The 27,370-nt window shown below is 31.3% G+C and overlaps 2 protein-coding genes across 2 annotated transcripts; one reads left to right on the top strand and one right to left on the bottom strand.

Annotated features, from left to right (window-relative positions):
* The first annotated feature begins 383 nt into the window (after positions 1-383).
* Positions 384-26,454, top strand: LOC136974704 (peroxisomal N(1)-acetyl-spermine/spermidine oxidase-like). Its single transcript, XM_067269643.1, has 4 exons — positions 384-575; positions 16,132-17,197; positions 21,675-21,795; positions 25,563-26,454. The coding sequence occupies exons 1-4, from the start codon at positions 386-388 to the stop codon at positions 25,761-25,763; spliced, it is 1,578 nt and encodes a 525-aa protein (XP_067125744.1). The 5' UTR covers positions 384-385; the 3' UTR covers positions 25,764-26,454.
* LOC136974736 (uncharacterized) lies at positions 19,216-20,075 on the bottom strand. Its single transcript, XM_067269682.1, has 3 exons — positions 19,982-20,075; positions 19,474-19,891; positions 19,216-19,429 (listed from the first exon to the last, which is right to left on the bottom strand). The coding sequence occupies exons 1-3, from the start codon at positions 20,073-20,075 to the stop codon at positions 19,216-19,218; spliced, it is 726 nt and encodes a 241-aa protein (XP_067125783.1).
* Positions 26,455-27,370: the final 916 nt, after the last annotated feature.

Here is a 27,370-nt window from a genome sequence, read left to right as displayed (position 1 = left end):
TAATCTGCCATATTTAGTCCAGTTGTTAACGTTCTAGTTGCTACTTATTTTATGTTGCATTACTTTACACTGAAAATAAAAATATTTTGGTTTTGTGTAAAATTTGATAAAAAGCATAAGTTTATAGAAATTTTAAAATAATAATTGTAAACTCTATATACTTGAGGAATAAATATGGCAGCACTCTTCCTGAATGTCTTGCGTCGGGCATTACAGAATTTCAGGAGTAAAAAGTTGCAATAAAATCTAAAACGATTTTGAAATTATATTAATTTAAAATACACAAATTGATAAATAATTATCAAAAAATATATATATTATTGAATATTTTTGAAATAAAATATTTATAATGTCGGATTTGTGTTGAGCTGCTTCGAGTTTTATAATGGCGGCCTCCAGTGATGAAACTCCGCCTCTAGACGATGATAACGAAGATTCGTATAAAATAATCATTATTGGTGGGGGGATTTCTGGTATTTCGGCTGCTAATCATCTTATTGAAAAGGGAGAACAAAGTATTAAAGTATTAGAAGCGAGAAACAGAATTGGAGGAAGAATAATTTCGGTTCCTATGGGTACACTTTATTAATATATTTAATATTTATAATAAATATGCTTACATGTCTTTATTACATTGTTTATGTGTTAACAAAGAATAAAGAGCCTACTATATATTAGAAATTATTCTGAAATACATTATGTTATATAGGATGTCCTACAACTCGGGAACCGCAGTTGTCTTGACTCTTGTTCTTTTACAGATGAGATCATCATCATCATCATCCTTTATTATTACATATAACAGGTCCAGTTCAGCCAGAGCACAGCCGGTTAGAATAGTTGATAGTACATAAAGATTTGAATAATGTAGAAACAATGTTTGCTGCTATAAGTTACAGTAATAATGCTACAGTTATAGTAACATCTGTTTGAAATGTAAACCAAAGGTTACAGATAAAACAGCAGTTGGTATGTAGTGTTGATAGTAGCAATATCCAATATGAGTAATTAATTATAATACATGAATACAACGTATGATGTAGGTAATGGTGCCAGCAGTGTGTAACCACCAAGTTATCACTTTGTGTAGAGGGTTTAAAGCGATAATAAGTATTTACAGGCAGCAAGGTTTTTACAGATTACATTAATTAAAATCAACATGCTGTGGAAAAGAAGTATGCGAGACAAGTTGAGTTGCATTATGAAAAATGTAGATGTAATGAGATGAGACAAGTTGAGTTGCGTTGATGAGATGAGCAAGGAGGAATGAATTAAAGTTGTTTTGATAGTGAGAGCCCTTAGCTTGACGTTTCCAGAGTTTATAGGCTGCACAAAGACTTCCCGCTGACTCTCACAATGGTCTGGATGTAGCCTGTTAAACTCTTTGACAACAGCTTGCTGACTGTTGGTTCTGCCATTAAAATACAGTAACTTAAATTCATTTCTCCTTACTAGTGCCATGTTTTATTTTTTAAAGGAAAGATTAACGTAACTCCTATGGTTGCAGTCTTATGGAACATCCTATATATAAAATCAGTATCAAAGTTTTGAAAATTTATTGCATTTATTGTCTAATTTTGGTCAAATTTTACCTATGTGCACCGTCGTGGCCGTGGTTGCGACTGTTTGTGTTCCCGACTGACTTCTCTCAGAGGGGAGCCGTCGGCAGGCTGCCAAGTGTATGTCACTAGTTATTGATTTACAGTAGTTCTTGAACACGTGTATCAATAACTAGTGACATTATATACTCAGCGGCCTGCTGGTTGCTCCCCTCCAGGAGGAGTCAGTTGGGAACACGAACACTCGCAACCACGGCCATGACGGTGCACATAGGTAAAATTTAACCCTATTTTTTATTAAATTGTAATGGTTACACTGGTGATGATCTGTAACGTTGTCACTGCTTTGTTAAAAATATACGTTGCTTTATTTTGTAATTGCATTACAGATAAAACACTATTTTTCATCATTAATGCAAATTTTAGAATTTTCATTTAATAATATAAACTCCTCTGACAAGATTTTATACGTTAGGTTCTATTGACATACTACTAGGATTGTGTCTAGGCCATTTCTATATAAGCAGAAAAACAAAAAAGTGTAGGTCCAAGTGCATTTCATAAGTGATATTCTGCTTCAAACCATTCCTTACTATCTTCTGATTTGGTAGACACATGGGAAAATTGGTTCTTTTTATTTAATTTTCTTTTTTTTCAAAAGTTTCTTTCAATTGTTTTCTAGGAGCAACCTTATAATCTATATGATAAATACAAACGAAAATCTGATTTAATAAGTATCTTATGATCAAATCTATATATAGTCAAACTTTGATTTAATGACACCATCTTTTTCCTCTGAAATTGGTACTAAATCAAATATGGCATAAAACTTAAATATTATTGTAAATAGTAAGAATTATACAGTGTATATATTGCAGTAATGAGATGTACAGTAGTTTAAAAGTTTGAAAAAGTTTAAATTTGGTGACAGCTATGTCCTTTTGCCATACAAATGTACTATACATTTAGTAAGTCACAAATATTAATGGATTTATTTAGTAATTTACACAGATCTCAAAAGGTTTGTTCAGTAACATTTATGGAGAGGAACTATTCACATGTATTCATTCATTGGCACTTTATGAGAGCGGTACTATTATAAGAGAATGTTACATTAACATTTGATTATATAAACAGACAATAGACTAAATGGTTCCTGCTTGTTACAGGTAACCAAAAACAACAAAAACAAAAATACATAAGTAAATAAAAATACAATATTATAAAAATGTATACTAAAAGGGTTTAATTTTGTTATAGGCTACTATACCATACGCATCAATTTTGTGCATCAAATATATGTCAGAGAAAAATCATCAATACACTTTATATAAACAATTTTAGTTTTTTTTCGTAAAGAGGAAATAATAGATTTCAGACATTGCTTTAGAATACTGCCTCAGTATATCATCTCTCATGAATAATAAAACAATATTTTAAAATTTTTATTTATACTGTTCCAGTTTATTTAAATTTTAAACTTCATTAATTTTTGCAAATCATTTAGTATTTCAAGAAACTAAGTTTTGGAGGATAAATCTTGTAAAAGGAATTATGATTCCATTTAGTTTTTTTGCTTGTATAAGATTGGTCTGTAATCCTGCTAGAATATTAATGATGCTCAACAGAGAGAAAAATCATATTATTATTATTATGGATTATAATGGTAAAATTTGAGTGTGCTCTATGCCTTGTTTCCACATGAAAATGAAATTCAAATTTATATATATATTTCAAATTGAAAGTTCTTTCAGATACAATCAATCTTTTATCATTAAATCCCACTCTTTTACTTCTCTCTACTCTTCTATGTAAGTTTTGGGCCTGTTTTATTTAGTGACATTCCAATGTTTGTTTATTTGTTCGTGATTGCTCTTTTTATGTGATATTTTGTCTTGGCTATTGTAACCAAATTGTTTTGGGACCCCTTTTCTGTACACTTCTATCTATGCAGGCACTGTTTTATATATCATGCTCTTGGATATTCTTTTTGGGCTGCAATTTTCTAATTGCAGACTATTATTCCCACTGTATTCTGTATTTGATATCTATCTGTCTATTTTTCATTAACCTTGAGAACAGAGTTAGATAGATTAAAATTGAGACCAGATATGGAAAGCTTAGGAGTCAGAGGCTCTGATTAACTATATACAAACTTCTACTCTAGACCAGAAGTGAAGTGATTTAAATTCAAAATTTTGTCCAGAAAGGAGTTAGATAGATGACTGACACAACTCAACTGTTATCAGGAGAAGTATGATTTACAGGTGCATGACACTACTAAAATTCAGACCAAATATTTAATTCCTTCCAAAATTCCACTTCCAAAATTCAGACCAAATTATAGTTAATTGAGACTCCTAAGCTTTCCAGCTTAGGAGTCTCAATTAACTATATATGAACTCAGGTCCAGACCAGAAGTCATAAATTTTTAAAATTAAAAGATGATTAAAAATTGCAGTTTGGCATTGTGACAATGTCACAATAAATAATTGCTGATTTTTTTTATTTTATCCTTTTCTGCCTTCATATTCCTTATTCTTTGTCTTTGTTTCACTAAAATTCATCATTTCTATATTTTTCTATTTATTCTATATATTTTGGCATTTTCAGATTTTCTCTCTACTCCATAAATTAATATGGGATTTGCAGTTGAATTTGCTTAATTTAAATTATTGGATAATTCAAACTTATTGGAATGTGTATTTCAATTAGTTTTGAAAAAAAATATGGTTAATTTGAATTTTAGTTAGGTTTGAAATAATGTCACACTACATCATGGTTGAATAGATAGTGCTTTCATTATCTTTTTGATATAAAATTTGAAAGTTAGACTGTCAGAAAATATAAATTTTTAAATGATTAATTGTTGTACTAATTACTGAGCATTTAACAGTAAGATTTTTAGAAGACTGCTAACACTTTCAACTCTGTTAAACTTGTTAAACAATCATTTCATAATCATTAATTGTTTTATAATAACTGAACTATACTATGAATATAATAACATTACTTTTAATTTAAAAAATATAGTTTGTATTTGAATTTACAAATAACACATTATTAGTGAAGTTGATTTTAAAATTTATTTCAACTAGAATTCTATTTAAGATTATGGATTATTTTGTAATATATTAAGATCTAAATTTTAATTATTTTTTAATTGTCTGCATTGTCTGCAATTTTTAATCAACTGACTTGTGATTATGATAAGTCAGTGTTTCTTGAACTGAACTCTTTGAGATGAAAATGGGCATAGCAAAATAATTTGTTGGAAGTTCTAATATCTATCTATGACATTCAACATTAATCATTCAATCACTGATAATTTGAGGCCAGTTTATTGATGCTTCACACCAAGAGTTTGTTTAGAAGATAAATAACTTCTGCAGTTTTGTTCTATTTTTGATTTGATTTTTTATATGCTAATGAAATACAGTATATTTTTTAGTTTAAGCTACCAGAAACTTGTAGTTTAACTTTGGTTGGGATGGGACATGTATGGATAGGTAGGGATTCTTTACAAAGTTGTGCATTATGTCTGAAGCAGAACTTAAGAGTAGAATGAAAATGATTGTTTTTCATGAATTATACATGGTTGCTGGTCCAAATAAAGGTGGTTGGTGTCTGCACTTTTAGATATTCTTTAGTGAGTTCTATAGTTTTTATGGAGTTCCATGTGTTCAAACAAATTGAGAATTTCTGATGTAAGGTATAAAAATAAGATTACTGCAACTTTTCAAAACTATGTGGAATTCTTTAGCTTTTCTCCTCCACATAGAGGAGAAATAAAAGTCAGAATATTTTATTTTTATGTATATGTTACCGGCAAAACCCGATTTTACGCCAAACTAGTTTTGCCTAGGCCAAACTAGTTTGGCGCAAGCGTGTCAGGCCAAACTAGTTTAGAATTATTATTCAAGTATATTAATGGTTAAAAGAAAATTAAAAGGCAATCAATTAGATGAACAATATTTATTCCAACATAGTCTACTTAATTATAAAAAATGGAGTTAATGTTACCCTAGATATCGAAGGTGGTGGCTCGTCTCTGATTCAGCAATCAGAAGACAGGGAACAGTGGGGACACACGTTCTAACCTAACCTAACCTATTCTAATAATTTGGTTGCTAATAATTATGGTAATTTATTAGAATAGGTTAGGTTAGGTTAAGAACGTGTCCCCACTGTTCCCTGTCTTCTGATTGCTGGAATCGGAGACGAGCCGCCATCTTCGATACCTAGGGTAACATTAACCAAAAACAGTATTAATTAGAAGTGACACAATACTTGTACAAAACTATAAAATAAAAATAAGCTAATTAGTACTTATCAGTTTGTATTTTGTTTTTATTAAGCCATGCACTTTTAAAGGTAATTAACTTTCGAAAATATTTTCAAAAATTCAAACGAAATAATAAAAATAACTTTTAAAATCAAACTAAAATTAAAAATGAACTTATTTGTGTTTTATGATGAACTTAAATTAACCATTAATATACTTGAATAATAATTCTAAACTAGTTTGGCGTAAAGTTGGGTTTTGCCGGTAACATATATAATAAGAAGTACCATATTTTCATTCATATAAGCAGGAATAGTAAATACCAGACAAAAAAATTGCTATAATAAAAATAAAAAACTTTGCATAACCTGTCACCATACGTCCTGCATCTATGAAGTAGCTGTGATTCCATAGGTAAGTTGTGATTTCAATTTAAATCAATATATAACCTACCCCATTGTGCAACCCTCATCTCCTTCAAATTGATTTTTGAACACTTGCAGGTTATATACATGCAGGTTGCAGGTTATATACATGAAAATACAATTGTTGTTTAACCAATTTAAGTATATCATGTCTAAGTTAAATTCATTTCATATGTCAGTGGCATGTGGGAAATTATTGAATTAAGAATCTGAGTAATTTCTATATATAAAATGTATATTGATAACATCTTACATGCTTTTTTTAAAATTTGATATTGTACAAACAATAAATTAATTATTTTAGGATGATTTTGTAGACTACAGTGCTGTGCTGGATAAGATATTGTTTTTGAATATATGTATAATTCAAATATTTTCAGCATTGCAGATAATATTGTGATTGGTCTACTGAAGAAACTTTTAATTGCTAACAAATATAATGAATGCTTTATTTGGAATAAAAAAGTTATGTTTGTTTTTTTTTAAGTAAGATTGAAATGACAATTGGTATAATGGTGTTTATAAAAAAAGACAAAAGCTGACAAAAACTCATGCACAAGAGGTTAGAGGTTCTTGGTACTTGAACAAGAGGTTAGAGGGAAAATTGTGAGGTGCTATATGTTATGAGATTTTATTAAAAAAATAATTTTTTTATAGTAATAATATAAAAGTGAAATATTTTTGAGAGTAAGTGTTAGTTTTTAAAAACATTGTAAATGTTATCAACAATAATCACTACAATTTTCATTGCCCTTCACTTTGTGATATGGCCATACCATACCCTATTTGTAATCTTCAAATCTCCTGATCAATCCCTCATATATAGAAATATTCATGTCAAATTTCAAAATTTTTGATCCATGAAGTCCTGAGAGATAAAGCAAAATACAGGCCAACACAAACACATGCATGTGTGCATGCATGTATGTCTACATGTACAGAATTTTGATTTTATTTTTGGAATTGAGAGCTTAAAATATTGAAAAATGCAAAAAATTGGAGTCAAAATTTGATTGATTACATACAGTATTTCTTTCTGTTGTATAACAGCTGGGAAAATAATAGACTTTGTGATTCAGGACTATTATAATTCACTTTCAAGTAATTTATTGTATCACCAAATACTTGAAGTGGAAAGAACACAGAAATTATTAAAGTTCTCATTTATTATGGAAATATTTTTTATTTTTGTACTGTTCATCTATCTGATGGTGCAGTACATTAAAATAGTAATTTTTTAATTTATGGTAAATTTTTATAGACATGGTAATTTTTTACAGATATATAAATAATTTTTATTCATTTATTAAACTGTTTTGTAGCCTGACCCTGGGAATTTGAGGATAAAGCCTCTAAAAGTGTTTGAATTGTGATGAAAATTCTGGAATGTCAGTAAAATATTGTTTTTAAATTGTATTTTGTATTCCTCATAAAATCTTCCTTTAATTCATGGTGTGTGAAAACGAATATGAAATTTCCAATTCACTTCCATTTTGACTAAAATTTTTTCATGTTATTTTACATTTTCCTTAAAAATGGAGTAAATCATCTAAGGACAAGTTTAGTTTTTTCTTAATTTAAAGATGTTTTAAAAATGTATGGAAACAATTTGTAAACTAGATTAATTTTAATTATGGTTGAGATTTTATCATGTACAGAGAATACGGGGTTTATATGGGTGACGCCAGAGTAGGTACCAACGAAAGCATCATCGGGAAAGAAGTAATTTTTGTCGCGAAAACTACAGGATTGTATACGGTATTTATAATAGTCTTTATTTAATTATATGCGTGTCGGGAAAGAAGTAATTTTTGTCGCAAAAGCTTGTATTTTATTTGTAGTCCGGTTCAGTCCAGATGTAAACTTTTTCTGTTGAAAGAAAAGGAAATAAATCTTACAATGGCGTCCACGACAGGATCTGGTGTGTAGACTACAAGCGGATCTTCTCGGTAGTTATCTGTATAACAGTTATATGATCCTTTGTTTGTATCCTGTGAATGAACGAAATGAGCGAACCAGATAGTCTTCGTGGGACTTCTCTCGATGGGGTTAGTGTAGCGTCTCCCCCAGTTATTACGGGTTTCCTGGGGATGATCCCCACATTTTCGAATACTAGTAGCGACTCGGTGAATATACGCCAATTTTTTCAAACGGTCGACAATGTTGCCCGCCTGGCCGGATGGGATCCAGAAGTAAAGATTGCAATATTGCAGGCCAAACTCAAAGGAGGACCACTATCTATGTTCTTCTCCTTACAAAACTTGTACCCCCAGTCTTTCGACGATGTGAAGGATAACTTAATCAAGAGCTACGATAGGACAGAATTCCAGGAGAGGAACGCATTGGACCAGCTGCTCGGCATTCGACAGATGAGGGAAGAAAAGGTATGTGATTATGTTATTAGACTTAACGCCTTGTTTTATGGGGCTGTATCGAAAGATAACCAAGTTTTGTTGCTCTGTGACAATGTCGTGATGCAAAGATTCGTGAAAGGGCTACATCCTCAACTCAGGGAACACGTCCTTCACGGTGGGCCTAAAACATTAAATGAAGCTATTGATATCGCAGAGCGTGAATAAAAGGTTGTTAATGAATGTGGGAACTTCAGAAATAATAGAGATATTTCTGCCATACAAAATCCCAAGAATGGCTGCAACGATAGGGTTGAAAACGCTAGCACTGAAAAACAAGAAAACAACAGATTAGCTCGCTTGGAAGCTGCAGTGAGTTCACTGTGTGAATCGGTCGCTCAATTGACCAAGATTAACCATGCAGGGCAGATGATAAAACAATACTCGGGAAGTAGACGATGCTTCATATGTAATGACCCGAATCATTTAGCGAGGAAATGCTCTAAGCGAAACCCTTCAAATTTAAACTAAATAAAGAACAGAATAAATGCCAGCACTCTGTTCCCAGTTGTAAAATAAGCCTGGCTGGGGTTGACGTATCTGAGAAAGGACTTCCAATTATAAAGGGGACCATGGAGCAGCTGAATGTGTCGCTGCTATGTGATACGGGGGCCGAGAAATAGGTAATAGACACCGATTTACTGGACAGAGTAGAACTCCAGCATGGAGAACGGCCTTATATTAGAAAAGAGGTGAGAATTAGGGGAATCAATGGACATATATCTGTTTCTGAATGGGCTCTAGAGGTAGAGGTTAGTAAAGGCTGTGCAGCTATTGATTTGTTATTTTCGTGTATAAGGCTCCCTCCCGACCTTGAATACAACGGCATATTGGAGTTGATTTTCTTAGCAAGTTTCTGTCTATTCTGGATGAGGTGAAGAGAGCATTGGAGAGCAGATGTAATTTGTACAGAGAATACGGGGTTTATATGGGTGACGCCAGAGTAGGTACCAACGAAAGCATCATCGGGAAAGAAGTAATTTTTGTCGCAAAAACTACAGGATTGTATACGGTATTTATAATAGTCTTTATGTAATTATATGCGTGTCGGGAAAGAAGTAATTTTTGTTGCAAAAGCTTGTATTTTATTTGTAGTCCGGTTTAGTCCAGGTGAAAACTTTTTCTGTTGAAAGAAAAGGAAATAAATCTTACATCATCAGTTAAAAAATCATCCAACTAATTACGTAAATATAAATTATTATGTAGTGATTTTTTGTTAATTTTAATCGAAAGTGGAATGCAGGCAATAAATGAAGGGTTTGATTTAAACTTTCTTAATAATATTTCAATGGTCCGCAAAGGATAGCTAGCACTAACTGGAAGGAGACCCACACGCTGAACATTTTGTGACGATGCGTGGAACCGGCCGGGTTAGCTATCCAATGTCCTACCCCATCTCCATGTGGTGCGGACTGGCAGCTTTCATCTGTGGTACCAAATCTTGTAGTTGTTGCCACAGATGGAAAGACCAACAGGGAGGGCTACCTGCACTCACTCACCAACCCGCCTGGCCAGCGTGGTGAGTTATGGCCATTAACCCCCAAGATGAAAACTCAACCGAAACCATGGCCCTCATTCCCCGGAGGCAGGATTACACCTGGTCAAGGCAGCGACCAGTGCTGTATGAAAGCAGAGGGTGCTAAGAATCACCGGGTTGGACCTGGCTGCCATTTGATGATGAACCTGGCTTGCTATAATTGCAGATCGCTCTCTTCCGAACCAAGGCTACAAGAACTGGAAGAAGAACTCCTCAAGATCAAGTGGGATGTGATAGGACTGAGTGAAGTAAGAAGGAAAGGTGAAGGTCAAATTCAACTGCAAAGTGGACATATCTTCTACTACAGAGGCACAGAAAATGGAAAGAATAGTGGAGTTGGCTTTATAATAAACAAAAGGTGGAAAGATAACATCTTAGAAGTAGATAGTTCTTCAGATAGAGTGGCAAGATTAGTTCTTAGACTTTCAAAAAGGTATAAACTACAGATCATCCAAGTCTATGCTCCCACAGCAAGTCACCCTGATGAAGAAATAGAGGATTTTTATGATGAAATAAAACAGATGAATGGAAAAGGGAAACATTATGTAAAGATCATCATGGGTGACTTCAATGCAAGAATTGGAGCAAAGGAAAAGAACGAAACCTCCGTTGGTAAATTTGGACATGGGAAAAGAAATGAACGTGGAGATATGCTTGTGGATTTTGCTGAAGCGGAAAAGTTCTACATAATGAATTCATTTTTTAAAAAGAAGTCAAGCAGAAAGTGGACCTGGCGCCACCCAAACGGAGGAAAATATGAGAGTGACTACATCCTATCGAACAAACAACACAACGTTGAGAACTGCAATGTTCTGAATAGATTTAATACAGGCAGTGACCACCGGCTGGTAAGAGGTAGGCTTCATCTTAACACTAGATTGGAACGAAGAAAGCTTATGAGAACAACCAAGTCTGTTGACTTGAAGAATCTTAAAGAGCAACATGAAACATTCGAGATGGAACTGAAAAACCAATTCTCAGTCCTGGAAAATTTAACTAAAGAGGAAACGGACATATCAGAAACCAACAGACAGATTACCAAGATAATTATGGAAACAGTTGCTAGAATTGGAGGTTATGTAATTAGAAAGACTGAGAAGAAAATAACAGAAAAAACAAGACAATTGATGGGCAAAAGGCGGATGATGAAGAGAAGTAAAGAAAATATAACGTCAAACATCGAATACGCGGAACTCTGCAAAACAATCCGAAAATGTTTTACTGAAGACATCAGAAAATACAATTGTGGCCTTGTGAAAACAGCCCTTGAAAACAACAAAAGTCTGAAAAATGCAAAACAGCAATTAACAAATGGAAGGAAACACATCTTTGCACTGAAGAAGGAAGATGGCACCGTCACCAGGGATCGAGAAGAAATATTAGCAAGAGTTGAAGAATTCTACAAAAAATTGTATGCCAGAGATACTGCACCAACAGTAAAGACAACATATGAGGTAACAAATGAGGTACCTGAAATTCTTAAAGAAGAAGTTGCTTATGCAATCAGAAATATGAAGAAAGGAAAGGCACCAGGAGAGGATGGAATTACTATAGACATCCTGAGGGAAGCTGGCGAAGCTACTGAAACCATACTTGCGAAACACTTTACAGATTGTCTTAAATGTGGCAAAATCCCCGAAGACTGGAAAAGATCAATAATAATCTTACTTCATAAAAAGGGTGACATAGAAGACCTGAGGAACTACAGGCCTATCAGCCTTCTCCCGGTGACTTATAAAATTTTCACTAAGGTACTGACTAATCGCCTACAAAAACAACTGGACCTTGCCCAACCAAGAGAACAAGCTGGATTCAGGAGTGGATACAGCACACTTGATCACATTCAGGTTGTGAGGGAGCTCATTGAAAGGTCAAACGAATACGAAATCCCACTATGCATTGCATTTGTTGACTATGAAAAGGCTTTTGATTCTATAACTACTTCAGCAATCACCAACTCTCTAAAGGCATATGGTATCGAAACTATGTATATCAAAATTCTTGAGAACATTTACGAAGGGGCAACCGCAAAAGTTCGCTTGTTCCAAGATACTAACGATATTAAAATTGAAAAGGGAGTGAGACAGGGTGATACTATCTCCCCAAAACTTTTTACAAATGTGTTAGAAAGTGTTTTCCAATCACTGAACTGGGAGAACAAGGGTGTACTGATAAATGGAGACCACCTGACACATCTTCGATTTGCCGACGACATAGCCATCATTACAGATAGCCCTTCAGAGCTCCAGGACATGATGCAAGAACTTGCAAACAAAGGTAAAGAAGTTGGTTTAAAGATGAACTTGAACAAGACGAAAATTATGTACAACAGTTTTGTACGTGAAGAAACACTACTAAAAATAAATAACATGGAATTGGAAAAGGTAGATGCTTACATTTACCTGGGACAAAGAATATCAATGGATGGCAACATCAAGGAGGAAATAAACAGACGTGTAAAACTTGGCTGGAGTGCTTTTGGTAGGAATAGCATAGTCTTGAAAAATCAACAGATGCCCCTGTGCCTGAAACGCAAGGTTTTTGATCAGTGTGTCTTGCCAGTTCTCACTTATGGAGCAGAAACTTGGACTCTTAAGAAATCAGAAATCCAAAGACTACAGACTACCCAAAGAAGCATGGAAAGGTGTATGCTTGGCATATCAAGGAGAGATCGGAAACGTATAACATGGATCAGGAAAATGACAGGAGTTACCGATATCATCGCAAGAGTAAAATCCCTCAAGTGGCAGTGGGCTGGACATATTGCAAGAAGAACTGACCATCGCTGGACATCTGAAGTTCTTGATTGGATACCAAGAGATCGAAAACGACCAAGAAAACGTCCTCACATTCGGTGGGTTGATGAGATCAAGAGGCATCTTGGCACAACATGGAAGCGAAATGCCCAAAACAAAATACTGTGGAAGAGGCTTGGGGAGACCTTCATCCTGCAGTGGATTGATAATGGTTGATGATGATGATGATGATGAGTGATGAGATGATGATGAGATGAATATTTCAATATATATTGCTAAATGATCTGATTAGACTAAATAACTAAGTCCAATATGTATTTAGTTTTATTGCTGTAGCATTTAATTAAGACTACTACAAACTAATCAATCTCTTTCCTTTCTCTTTCATTTCTAATCAAAGCTCTTCAGATTTCTGAAATTTCATCAGTATTCTTCTTATTCAATACTCTGTAGCTTAAACTTGCTGTATAAATATTTAATTACTTCATTGTTCTTACATTTGTTGACCCTTCTTCCTTAATGTACTAATGTGTAAACTCATTTCACTTTATATTTGAGTTTCTATTGTTCTCCTTGGCTAAATGTGTTTCCAACTTTTTTTCCTTTATATCTTTTTGGTACTCTTCCATTTTAGTTTTATTGATCCTATATAGAAACTATGCTTTCACTATTCTTGTCTTTTATTGTGTAAATATACATAATGAATCTTCTGTAATGAATATTTTTTATTCCTTATTAAAAGTGTGAATTTTAGTATTTAGAAGATAGTTCCAGCTTTAGAATTAACAAGTTAACAAATTCCTTATTAAATCAAATATACTATTTCTTTTTTAAAAAAATTAAACTTTCATCACTTTCTTTTATATATCCTTTTAAATTATTGTGCATATATATAGTATTTGATTTAATAGCATTTAGTATTTTATTGTTATTTTTTACAATTTCATAAAATGCACTACATTTAAAGTATATCAAAGTTGTTTTATCATTATAAGTAAATTTACTGAATATTAAAAATAATTTTATATGATATTTTTTCAGTTAAAATATAATTTTGTTTAAACTGTTTTACTGACACTTAAATATTTTTACCGACTGTCAACCTTGATTTAAAATTTCTCGTTAAGCCAGCCTAATTCTGACTGGGTGGCAACCCCATATATAGTATGTATAGTAAAACCTGTCCAAAACAGAATCTGGAAAAAAAAAAAAAAAAACAGAAACCTGCCTAAACAGAAAAAATTCTTCAGAATGAAGCAATTTTCTTAGATTAAAAAAACCTGTTCAAAACAAATTGCCAAACTAGAAAAAATATTTAGTACTGTGTGTTTTCTGTTTACACAGGTTTTACACACACACCATTACTTTTGTTCTTTTTTACCTCTTTTTGCTTTCTCTCTCCTTTTATTCCTTTTCTATTACTCTCAATTTTCCTTCATTGTTTTTTTCCTTCCCAAGCTTTCACACTAATTTTATTGATTATTTATGTTGGAATCATCATTTTGGGTAATTGCTTTTTCAGCCTACCAATTTGTACTTCTAAATCTTTGTTTTTATTGAAATTTCTGTAAATTCTCTGTCTCACTTTCTCTATCCTGTAAAAAGATTGTATACTTCTGCTAACATGCTTCATTGGTTGTCATGCAAGTGTTTGAAAACCAAACAAATATTTTTGATTAATTTGATTAGATGAACATTGCATACTTTTAAATACATTTGAAAACATTCTTTAAAATTACATAAAATATAATAATATAATATAAGTCTAAAAAATAATAGTAAAGCTGTAATAAATAATAATAATGGCTGGATGGGTGAGATGGTTAAGGCATTAGCCTATCACTCAGAAAGGGGTCAAATCTAGATGAGCATCCCTTAAGAATTTTTTATTGGGATCGGTCCCTTATACCTTGAACTCTGTCTTTCAGCATCTAGTTGCCCACATTGTGGGTCTGGCCAAAGCATAATGGATATGAAAAAAGGTCCTCATAGTGCCTATAGGGGGAAACATATAATAATAATAATATTAAATGATTAGTAATGCAGACAGCATGTAGACCATACTTTGACCTTGAAGAATAAGGATTAAAGTACACTAATACAGGAACAGGAAAAGTCTTTTTTCCACATCTCTTTTAGCATTTCAGCTCAACAAGATAACATGATTTCATGGAATAGCACATCTGTAATTAAATTAATCGTCAACCCAACAAGGAGTTTTTAAATATTTGTTCATTTTCTTATTTGTTACTTACAAAAAATAAACAACAACTATAAATATAACAACTAATTAGAATTAAATAACTAACAATTTTGGTTGTATTTATTTGCTGTCATCAATTTATAAATTGATATGTATACAGCTGAATTTACATGTGATATTTACTTCGTGACTGCTTGTCTACATTCTGAACATGAAGATGGTTGATAAATGTGGCCAAAAAATATCCATTATTTAATTTTAATTATATTCTGGATTAAAGATTACCATTTATTTTATTTTAGTCATTTAATTTTCTATTGTTTTTTTTCTTTGTTATTTCTTTAGTTTTTTTTTGTTATATAAAATATTATAAAGCTTTCCATATAGAGGATCTTCCAAAAACAATGGTACCATTTTAAATTATTGTAATTTTTTAAAATATTATTCAAGAATTAAAACATTGGAAGACTGTCCAAGTTTTACATTTGCCCATTACAGTTTCTCAATGTATGCACCTTAGGTCAAATGATATACATCCAACTGAAAGTCAAATTCTTCTTATACTTGCTACAACATATCTGTTGTCACAACTTCCACAGCAGCCACAATTCTGTAGTTCCTGCAGATTATTCAGATTGTACAGTGATGAGTGATTACACTTTCTAGGGTAGGTTTTTGTCTTCATAAAACACCTTCTCTGTTGCAGAGGTACTATTTTTGTTTACAGCACTTTCTAGACATAGTAGACAACAAGATGTTTGGATGCAGATGGTAGATAAAACTTGGACAGTTACTCTTTTGATTGATGTACAGTACATTGTATATTTCTCAGATAATAATTAACATAATTATACAGTAAGTTAAAGTGGTATCACCTATTTTGGAAAACCTTGTATTTTATAATTCTGAACTTTCAATCTGTCTTAATACTAAAAATTTATAATTTTTTTTCTAGGAGATGTCTATGTCAATTTAGGAGCTCAGTGGATTCATGGTGTCTTAGGTAATCCAGTTTATGAATTAGCTGTCTGTAATGGTTTACTTAATTTAACAAATGATCAAGAACCTCATGCAGTAGTGGCAACGACAGAAGATGGAAAACGAATTCCTATAAATATTGTGGAAGAAATTTATAGTGCATATTTTTGGTTTTGTAAACGTTGTGAAGAATATTTTCTTCTTCGTTTTCCTCCCATTCCAGAAGTTGGAAACAGTGTTGGCAAACATTTGAAAAGAGATATATGTGCTTACTTAGAACAGTTTAAAGATGAAGATAAAGAAATACGGAAATTAATATTCAGACACCTTCTGAATAGAGAAACTTGTATCACAGGATGCCATTCAATGGACGAGACAGGTTTAAGTGATTTTGGTAGTTATACTGAACTCCCTGGAGGTAATGTAACATTGCCCGGAGGTTTTGCTTCTGTACTAGAAGTTTTAATCAAGACTCTTCCAAAAGATTGTATATTAAAACAACATACCGTTAAACATATTAAATGGAAAAGAGAACCTAAACACAAAGAAGATTGCTCAACAGTTGCAAAGGACTGTAAATGCCAAAATAATAATAAAAATATTGAAATAGAATGTAGTAATGGGAAAATCTTTTATGCAGATCATGCCATTGTGACATTGCCTTTAGGTGTTTTGAAAACTGAAGCTAATGAGATTTTTATTCCACCACTACCAGAATATAAATTAGAAAGTATAGAAAAACTTTGTTTTGGGGTGGTTGATAAGATTTTTCTTAGGTATGATAGACCATTTCTAAATCCGGAAATCTCAGAGATTTTAACATTATGGGGACCAACAGATGAGAAAGATTTATCAAAAGTTTGGTTTAGAAAGATTTATTCGTTTAGTAAAATTAGTGAGAATATTATTTTAGCTTGGATTTCTGGTAAAGAAGCTGAATATATGGAAACTTTAACAGAAGAAGAAATTTCAAATGCTTTGACTTCTACTTTACAAAAATTTCTCAATGATCCATATATTCCTAAACCATGTCAAGTCATATGGCAAGTATAATAAAGTTTAAATATATTTATTACTAATTATATATTGTCCTTTAATGTGAATGAAAGTTGTAATATTCTAACTACAGAAATGTTCATTAAATTTGATTCCAATTCTCTTTATTTTTGATCTAAGCGCACATCCAATTTTCACAAAATTTTTTATATGTAATTTTCATTTTTAACTTTTGTCTGAGAATTATATTCATTTATTTAATTTTTACAATTGAAAATACCATATATATGATGTAAGATTTCCACACCATTTAACAGTATATTAATTATACAAATAAACATTCGGGTCGTTGTTAAATTCAGCGCTGCTCCGCAGCGCTGCCGCTTAGGCTGCAAGAGCGCTGCGATCGCTGCTGATGGTCTTTTAACAACGCACACGGGGCAGCGCTGCAGTTCCAAAATGGCGGCTCTCAGTGCAATTGTTGGAATGTTTAGCGAATTATTTAATTCTAAAAATTTTTTAAAAAATTTATTTTTGTAATACAATGTCTTATTTAGGAAGCATGAACATAACGACAAAGTAATTGCTGGAATGGCAAGTTCTGTTGTGGTGCAACCGCGGAAAAAAGCCAGGATACAAAACTATTATGAGGAAATTATTCCTCGATACAGTGATCTGGATTTTAAAGGTCATTTCAGACTTCAGCGTGAAAGCATCGAATACCTTTGCCAGATTCTGAATTTAAAAGAAACGAAAATAATTGGACGGTCATCTGTTATAGAGGTAAGAAAAGAAAAGGTTGTCCTATTGTCCTTATGGATTTTAGGAAATCAGGAATCCTTCAGAGGAGTAGGTGACCGTTTTGGACTAGATAAAGGACATGCTCACAGGCTGTTCATAGTGTTTTGTAAAGGTGTTTGTAATTTAAAAGAAATTTTCATTAAATGGCCAGTTGATAAGGATGCCCAAGAAGTGGTAAAAAACTTTTCATCATTAAGGGGCAGAAACAGCTTTCCAAATGTCTTTGGATGTGTTGATGGGACATTAATACAAGTAACAGTTTGTCATCATGAAAAGCAAGAATATTACAGCAGGAAGCAGTGCACTGCAGTCATACTTCAAGGGATCTGCAGAAGTGACAAAATGTTTACTGCAGTTTATGCTGGCTGGCCAGGATCTGCACATGATGCAAGGGTGTGGCGAAATAGTGATGTACGAATTGGGTTATCAAATAAAACTCTCCCACTCCCAGAGAACTGCCATTTACTTGGGGACTCAGCATACCCACTAGAGACATATTTGATGGTTCCTTACAAGGACAATGGACATCTGAATTCCAAACAGAAATATTTTAATAAAAGACTAAGTTCATCTCGCATAGTAATAGAACAAGCATATGGTGATCTGTTTGGACGCTTTCGTCGACTAAAATTTTTGTTTGTAAGAAACAAGCAATACTTGACTAAAATTATTCTTACTGCTTGTGTTTTACATAATCTTTGTATTCTACAAAGTGATGTTAGTCCAGATGAGGATAAACACTTCACTCCTTTCCAGCCTCACCCAAGCCACCATTCAACTAATGCAGCAAATAATAAAAGGGATGCTATTGCTGATTATCTTTATGGGGTCATGAGACTACAAAGTAGTAGTAGTATAGGGGACAATTCACAAGAAAGTGATAATATAGTGTAAGGATAAATGATATGAGGACACTATTATTGTATGAAAAACAAATTTCGTCTATATTTGAAACTGGCTGATCAACCCCGCATGTATTAAACCAGTGTGTTAGAAATGTATTTATTAGCCTTTATCATCAGAAACTTTATTAAAATATGTGTAAAATCATATGAATTTAAGATTTTATGTACAATTTTGTCATTTTCTCATTAGTTATATGAAATCATTTAATAAATGTTATTCTCACTAATACAATTCATTGAATTATACTAAAGTTAAATAATTGGAGGAAATGTAAAAATTGAACAAAGATTAAAAATATCAAATGTAAAAATTATTGTAAATAAAATAAAATAACAATATGTGAATTCATTGTAGCTGATTATTTTTCTGCAATTTTTTGTAATACATTTAGAAGAGAACTCATCATGTTCATTCTCTTCTCTTCACTTTCCTTTTCTTGTTTCAAACGTTTCTCTTCAATCTCTTTAAATTCCTGCCAGCGCTGATCTTCTCTCTGGTGATCCTCTTTTCTTTGTTGTTGTTGTTTATTGGCCCAAGCTTGAAACCACTCTGGTGGATCATCTTTTCTTTTTCTTTTTAAATGACTCCGAAAAGCTTCTACTGAAGGGGGTTGTACTTCAGAATTAACTGCTGCCACATCACTTTCAGAGTGGGCAGACAGTCCTGACAAACTGGTTCACTGGGAGATGGGATCTGTTCCACGCATGGTTCTGAAGAAATTATATTTTCTTCTGGAGGATTGATATCTACTCTACAGCCAAGTTCCTGATCCAATAAGTTGAAGTATAGCCAGGTGATTGCAGATTCTCCAGTGTGGTGTTTTGCCTTATCTCTATTTCTCTTGTAAGTTGTCTTGAGATTTCTCCATTTTTTGTCACAGTCACTGGGAGAAACAGTGTAACCGTAATTTTCCAACCTTTTTGATATTGAATCCCATAATTTTGTTTTTCTTACTGGTTTTCGAAAGTCGCTGTTCATGTTTAATCTCGTTGTTATCAACAACCGTGTGGCCGAATCAGTCCAAGGGAAATCTCCTGCAACAATATGAAACAACAACTATTATTTATAGCATATTAGTATATACATGTATATACTGATGTACTTGTATATAAACATATACATACCTGATTCTCCCTCCTCATGTGATTTGCTGACCAGTCTTATTGCAGTAACGTCTACATCTTCTGGTAGACCAATCTGCTCTCTCATTCCCCTCATGTATCAGTTCTTCAAAAAAACAAGGAATGAAATCATGATCTGAAAACCATAAAAGAACATGACTTTCTGTTGTTTGATAGGAACTAAACAAGTGACTTGTCCTTTTTAATTACTTTAAACTAGGCTATATAGCCAACTATTATTAATGCTATAAATAAAGGCTTATCATATTATCCAATTCATAATAAAACTAATTTATAAAATTTAATTGTAATTTTAACTGTAATTGTGCAAGGTATCCTTTATCACAAAAAGTAATAAATTGCTTATCATATACACTTGAATATTATTTTCCAACTGATGAGGGACTAAGTCCAAAATGCATTTTTTTTTTTCTTTTGGAAAATACACATGTATAAAGTCCTATAAATTAAAGAATATGTAAGCCTTTATTTATACCATTCATAGCAATTTGCTAAAGATATAGCCTAGTTTACAGCAATTCTTAATAATGTCACGGAATTACTTTTAGGGTATTAGCCTGTAATATTGCGTAGAAAGATAATTATTTGTATAATGTTGAAATTTATAACCAATTATGTAAAAGATATGCTGTTACAGTCATTTAACTTTAATATATAATTTGTGCGATTTTCGAGTTTATTTCGTTAATTAATAACGCGTTATGAAAAACATAAAACTTACCATTTTCTAGACGATGTTTTATTGAAGAATCAACTTTTAATTGAATCTGTAAGTTTTCGTTAACAAATTCGACCAAGTCCATCGTGGTGGCTGCCATTTTGTTGAAGCGGGAAAAGCACCTCGTTCTATCGCTGCAGATTTAATCTCGAACCAGTGAAATCGCTGAGAAGTTTCCTGCGCGCAGCGCTTCAAGTAAACGAGTTTAACAATGCTCTCAGCAGCATCGCTTAGAAGCGCTGCTCGCAGCGCTTAGTTTAACAACAACCCGATTGTACTAAACCCGATAACATTAAGCCAATACATCGCCAACTGCCGTAAATAATTGGGCTAACTTTTGGATATATAAATTTATTTCTAATCTTTAATCGTATATATCCAAAATTAGCCTGATTATTTACGGCAGTTGGCGATGTATTAGTATATTAATTGTTTTTCATCTAAATTACATTAATCTAGAATTCTTTCAATCTATATCAGTGATTATTAACTAAGTTAGCCAGTTCTAGTTAGCTACAGGAAAAGAATAACTTGGAACATATTCAAATCCTCTTCTGAGTTTTTTTTTCCTGTTATTTTTAAACACATTAAATTAAATTAATAAATCTTGTTTATATTAAAAAATTAATATCAATATATATGGCTATTGTAATTTAATATTAAATTCATCTCATTAATGGTAAACTTATAGAAATGCATTAATCAAACTTAAATTAAATGATATGGGTGAAAACATATTTAATTTGATTACTGATCAAGATTAGTTATCCTAACTTGAAACATTAATATATAAATAAATTTTTTCACTATATTTATAAGTAAATTTTTTTTGCTCAGTTCAGGCCTATCTTATATTAGTATCATCAAATATTATTGAATGCTCAGTATATTTGTGATGAGGGAATCCAATTATCTTATATTTGTCATTTTATAATATAATTTATTTGAATTTTTCAGTTCATCTTGGAAAAGTCAAATTTATACTCAAGGTTCCTATACTTCCATTGGTGTAAATAGCACACAGAGGGATATTGAGTTACTTGCTACACCTATATATGCAAATCCTTATCAAACTAAAGTAAGTTTTAAGTATTCTAGATGAACTTGATAATAATTAAACTAAAACAAGTTATAAATTTTCAATAATTTTCATATAATTACAAGTTTATGCCATTTGACAAAGGTTAAGCAGCCCATTCCAATTTGTCATTAAGCCAACATCATACAGTATACCAGTACTGCAGTATACCTAAACAAACCTTACATGGTACAGTCTACTACTCATCTAGGCTATATAACGATAAGTATTTAAGTAACTAAATGTATCTAAACATAGAAAAGATATAGGCATCTATGAATTTTTTAGCTCCATTATAATCTTATGGGATCTTTGCCATTAAGCATATCTTCAAATTCACTATTCAAAATAATTGAAATTATTATAATCATACAAATTAAAATTTTATTGTAGTTAATATTAATTATTTGAACTATGAAATTTATTATCATAAATGAAGAAAATACGTAGTAAGAAAAAAATAGATATTTGAAGGGTGATTTTATTTGGATAAATACATTGAACATATCATTTTTAAGGTTTGTGTTAATTTATAAACAGATCATACTCTGGCATCTGATTTCTTTAATATTAAATCAAATTAACTCTTCCTTCAAATGACTTTTAAATTCTAGATAAAAGAATATATGATGAACATAGCTATAGCATGCAAACAACATATGTTTGTTCGAGTGTTAACCTAAAATAATTAACTTACATTTATGAAGTGGTATTATGGGGCAAGATTGTGCACATGTTCTCATGCTTTGCTATAAATATTCTTCATTGATTCATAAAAACATATTTATGCATTGTTCAAACAAAAAATAAATAAATAATATTTTTGGTATAGTAAAATCCATTTAATGTCAGTTGCTGGTGTTTCAGTTCTATTTAAGAACTTTAAAACAAAATTTAGGCTTAAAGCAGAATTTTTATGTAGGCATCAATCTTAATTTTAATAAATTCTATATATAAAAATGTAATATAAACTACATTCTATAGCATAAGCTATAGAAAAATGTGAGTCTAAGTTACAAGGTAAAACTACTATTACAAAATCATCCACCTTCAACCAAGAATTTTTTTACCCTGCATGTTAATGAATGTTATATGGAGACTGGATTCAATGTTCTAATTGTGTTTTATGGTGGCATGAACAATATGTATTCTTTTGAACAGTGGTGTATTCAGAATTTAATTTTGCGGCAGCTGGGTTGAGTGGATAAAAATTTTTTAATGCGAATTCAATAAAATTCGTATCTTATGTGACTGCTAATTCATAAGTAGTATAGAAATAGAAGACACCACAAAATAAAATTTAAAAATTAATTTTAATTAGTAAAAGACTTTTGGAAAATTTTTTACTGTTCTCCTTTTTCTTTGGAGGGTATCAAGACCTCTTGACACCCCCTGGGTGTGCCACTGCTTTTGAAAGAACAGGAGTGTTTCACTGCAATCTTTGTTGCCTGTACACTTTATTCTACTCTTTATGTAATCTTGCCCGATCTATGGACAAGATTATATATGTTTATTTCTTTCAAAAAATTGCTTTTATATTAATTTTGTTCCATACAGTTTTGTTTCAATGGTTTCTTTTTAATCTAGAATGATTAAACAGTCTGTTTGATGATAATATTTTTGAATAGAATTATCTTTTTTGTGTAATACATCATTATAGAAAAACTATGCACTCTTTCCTTACCTTCTTTTATAATCTAAGAAATAGATTCATGCAGAAGCATAATAGTATGGGACAAAGAGAAGCCTATGTCTCTTTACATGAAATGAGAAAGGAATGTTATGAACACTCTTGGTAGGTAACAATTACAGAAAAAATTGTTGACAAAAAGTTAACATTGCACTAATAATATAGAAAATGTTAAATTTTTTTTTTTATAATAAATATAAAACATAAATATGACTTTTACTAAGAAATTTTTTTAATAATATTTATTAAATGTAAATAATGCCATCCACGTGCCTGTATTGATTTTTTTACTTAAAAAGTAAAAATTTTGTTTTTTTTTTGTCATCATTGCATGTTAAAATTTGTAGAGTTATGTATATATTATTTCTAACACCACAAATCTGTGTTATATCTATGGTTCCATATATTATTAATTAACCTTTTATAAGCAGTAAATAATTATCTTTTGATTAAATGATTGCCAGTACTCAAATAAAGAGAAATATCTGACTTTATTTTCTTAAAAACTTCATTATATACTTAGGAACTTAGGTTCACTGTGTAATTGACTTATGTCCACAATATCAATATACAGTAATGGTCAAGTTGATATTACTATATATAGTACAATCCCCTTATATTTGCAGGAACAAGGTATAAATACATTGATTTGGCTTCTTGTCCTAAATAAAACATCCATGAACTGCAGACATTTACTATAGATCCATTATTGAAATCCATTCTAATATGATTTACGTTGGAGTAATGGACTAATTTTTGATACAATAGATGAATCTGTAATAACAAGAAAGTCTATTTTATCACAATTACATTATAACAGACTAATTTTTTCAGTCCCATGGTGACATAGATTATTGAAATCTACGTTAATGGAAATATTTGGACTCTTTGTCAATATTTAAAATAACTTGAAACATTTATAAACAAAAAAGAGAGAATATATGACAAGAAGGTGAAAATGAATTCCACCAACACTAATTCAATATACAAATGAATGCTCTGCTTCAGGTCTTATACACTCCATCTTATAAATTGACATAGGTGTTCCAAAGCTTATATGAATTTAACATTTAGAAGAATTTTTTAAAATTTACACTGTATGCTGAATATGCAGATGAATAAAATTTTTTACAAAATATTTTAAGAATTATAAACATAAAATAATAAATTAACTCAGTTGCTCTGATGTTTGTTCCAATTGGTTGTAAATTCTCCATGGTTTGTCGAACTAGTGTTACTGGAACTTATTTTATGGTTTCTGCTTATCACATGTTATTCTCTGTTCCAGTGTTTCTGTAAACTTTTTAAGTAATAAAAAAAGGCTTATTAAAAGTTGTTTTATTCAAGTTTTATCTTATCAAAGGTAATTTATCTTTTCTACTGGTTATCAGATGGCTACGTAATAAGGTGTTCACCTGCTTCATTATCTATACTTGATGTGTTAAATAATACAGGGTCTTCCAAAATGAATGCTACCATTTTAAATTACTGTAATTATGCTAGTTATTTTCTAAGAAGTATACAACATAAGCCAATCAGTATGGTAACTGATTGAGTTTTATCTCCCATCTACATTCAAATGTTGTCAAATCCCATCTACATTCAATTGTTGTCTTCTGCCTCTAGGAAGACTGTAAATGAAAATGGCAACTTCACAACAGAGACTGCATTTTGTGTTCAGCAGTTCACAAAATCAGAATCACTCATCATTGTGCAAAAGGAGTGATCTGCAGGTACTCTAGAATTGTGGCTACTGTGGGAGGAGTGGCAACGGATGTACTGTAGCAAGGAAGAATTTGAGTATCATTTGGACTTGTGCCATGTGACAGGAGTGCACGCATTAAGAAATTATAATAAGCAAATGTGAAACTAAGTTTCACATTTGCTTATTAATGTACAGTAAATTATAAGGTTCTTAGATAATAAGTAACAGAAAATTACAATAATTTAAAATGGTAGCATTCTTTTTGGAAGACAATATATTTGAAGGTTGTATTCATTGTTTTAAAATAATTGTAATAATACTTTTTTTTATGAGCAAGACAATTAATTATAATTTTTACTGTTTTTTTTCCAGCCAGTATTATTATTTGCAGGAGAAGCAACACATTCCAGTTTTTATTCTACTACACATGGTGCTTATCTTTCTGGTCAGAAAGCTGCAGATCTTCTGGTGGAAGTAGAACAAGATGTTACAGTATCTACGTGGGACTCATCAAAACCACGCTGTAGTGTCGGAGATTTATCGTCATGGTTAAAAGGAATTGATCTAACTTAATAGTTTTAGAATTATTAATTTACATATAGAATTATCTTACAAAGCCTAACAAATTTTATTACTCTGAAGCTGTGATATTAGCTATTAATGTTGTTATACTTAAATTATATTAATTTATTATATTAGCAGATAATTTCTGCAGAATTGATTCTTGTGAATTGTGAAGTTTCAGTGATACTAAATCATCAGGGTAAGTGGTACTTGATTGTTTGTATTCAGACAGTAGTTGAAGAATGGTGATATGTCATTATGTAAAACTCAAATTTTTTAGAAATGTTTATAACAGTTTATATGAAGCAAAAGTAAGCGTATAAAATATATAAGTTGACTCATAAAGTAATGATGATCTATTTGTTTAGAAAGGATTTTATATTTCATGGAAGAGCATTGCTCTGAAAATTAACCGTAAACTGAAATACAAATATAGAATTTGCATTTCATTGTGCAATTGAGAATATCTGCTTCAATTTGCATCATTTTTCAAGTGTTAATATTTTCAATTTCAAATGAAGATTTTAGATGATTGAAGTATAGTAATGTTATGTTTCTATTTGCTCACATACTTTTTGAAGTATTAAAAATATATCTCATGTAAAGAATAACTAAATTACATTTAAAATCTCTTGAAAATTTTATATACACATTATCTGTAAGTATACTTTTATGAATATAAAATGCATTGAACAGTGCACTTGTGATTTATGCAATCTTATTTTGTGTTATTTCAAAATACTTTACTATGCAGATAAAAACAACAAATTAAATTTTATTATATATTTAATCCTGTAAAAAATCACTAATTGATCACTAAATAAAACTAAAAGGTCATGGTAGATAATGATCATAGGATATATATTTTCTCACTGTACAATATACTATGAAAACCATATCAATTTAACAAGATTAATTTTACATTAAACATTTTCAGTCTACCTTGTAGACTGAAAATCTTCAGGATTCTTTACTTCTCAGCAGAATAAATTTGAAATAGCAAATGTCTGTGAGAAATAATCCTAAAGATGGTTTATAAAATAGACTGAATTTTGCATTAAATGTTTTCAATTTGTTGTTAAATTGGTGTGATTTTCATAATTTATTGTTACAACAGAATGTATATTCTTTCATCATTGTGCAATATGCATAACTTACAATTTTTGCTTAATTTTTTTCTTATGGTAAACTAAAACACCCATTCAATATTTGAGTAAACACAAGAAAGACTTGCAAAACAATTTATTTATCAGCAATGCATTGAGTAAATGGTTTTGCAAGTGTTGCATTCAGGGCTGGATTTAACCCTTTTGTAGGCAAGCCTAGGATGCCACTTTTTTTGACTAAATGTAAATGCTTCCAATACTAACTTGAAATTTAATTACAAATTGCATCATGCTTATGAGTGGTTAAAGCTATCTGACTGATGTAATTAGGTAAATAAATAAATTATTTAAATCATTATGTAGATGACTTAATTCCAAATATTGCAATATTTATAATTAATTACTTTTTTTGTGAAATTCTTATACTATGCTTGCCAATTTCCTCACCTCTCAAGATTGGTGCTCTGGGCCCATGCCCACTGTGCCTATTTAGAAATCCAGTCCAACCTG

Source organism: Centruroides vittatus, unplaced genomic scaffold (assembly GCF_030686945.1).
Source record: "Centruroides vittatus isolate TY-2023 unplaced genomic scaffold, ASM3068694v2 contig_355, whole genome shotgun sequence".
NCBI classification, from domain to species: domain Eukaryota; kingdom Metazoa; phylum Arthropoda; class Arachnida; order Scorpiones; family Buthidae; genus Centruroides; species Centruroides vittatus.
Note: the sequence above shows the minus strand (reverse complement) of the source record. Positions and strands in the feature narration are given on the sequence as shown.

Coding starts and splice junctions, on each gene's coding strand:
- LOC136974704 (XM_067269643.1), top strand. CDS start 386: ATGGCGGCCTCCAGTGATGAAACTCCGCCTCTAGACGATGATAACGAA. Junction 576..16,131: donor AATAATTTCGGTTCCTATGG/GTACACTTTATT, acceptor TTTTTTTTCTAG/GAGATGTCTATGTCAATTTA. Junction 21,796..25,562: donor CAAATCCTTATCAAACTAAA/GTAAGTTTTAAG, acceptor TTTTTTTTCCAG/CCAGTATTATTATTTGCAGG.
- LOC136974736 (XM_067269682.1), bottom strand. CDS start 20,075: ATGAGGGGAATGAGAGAGCAGATTGGTCTACCAGAAGATGTAGACGTT. Junction 19,892..19,981: donor ACATGAGGAGGGAGAATCAG/GTATGTATATGT, acceptor ATATTGTTGCAG/GAGATTTCCCTTGGACTGAT. Junction 19,430..19,473: donor TGGCAGCAGTTAATTCTGAA/GTACAACCCCCT, acceptor TCATTTAAAAAG/AAAAAGAAAAGATGATCCAC.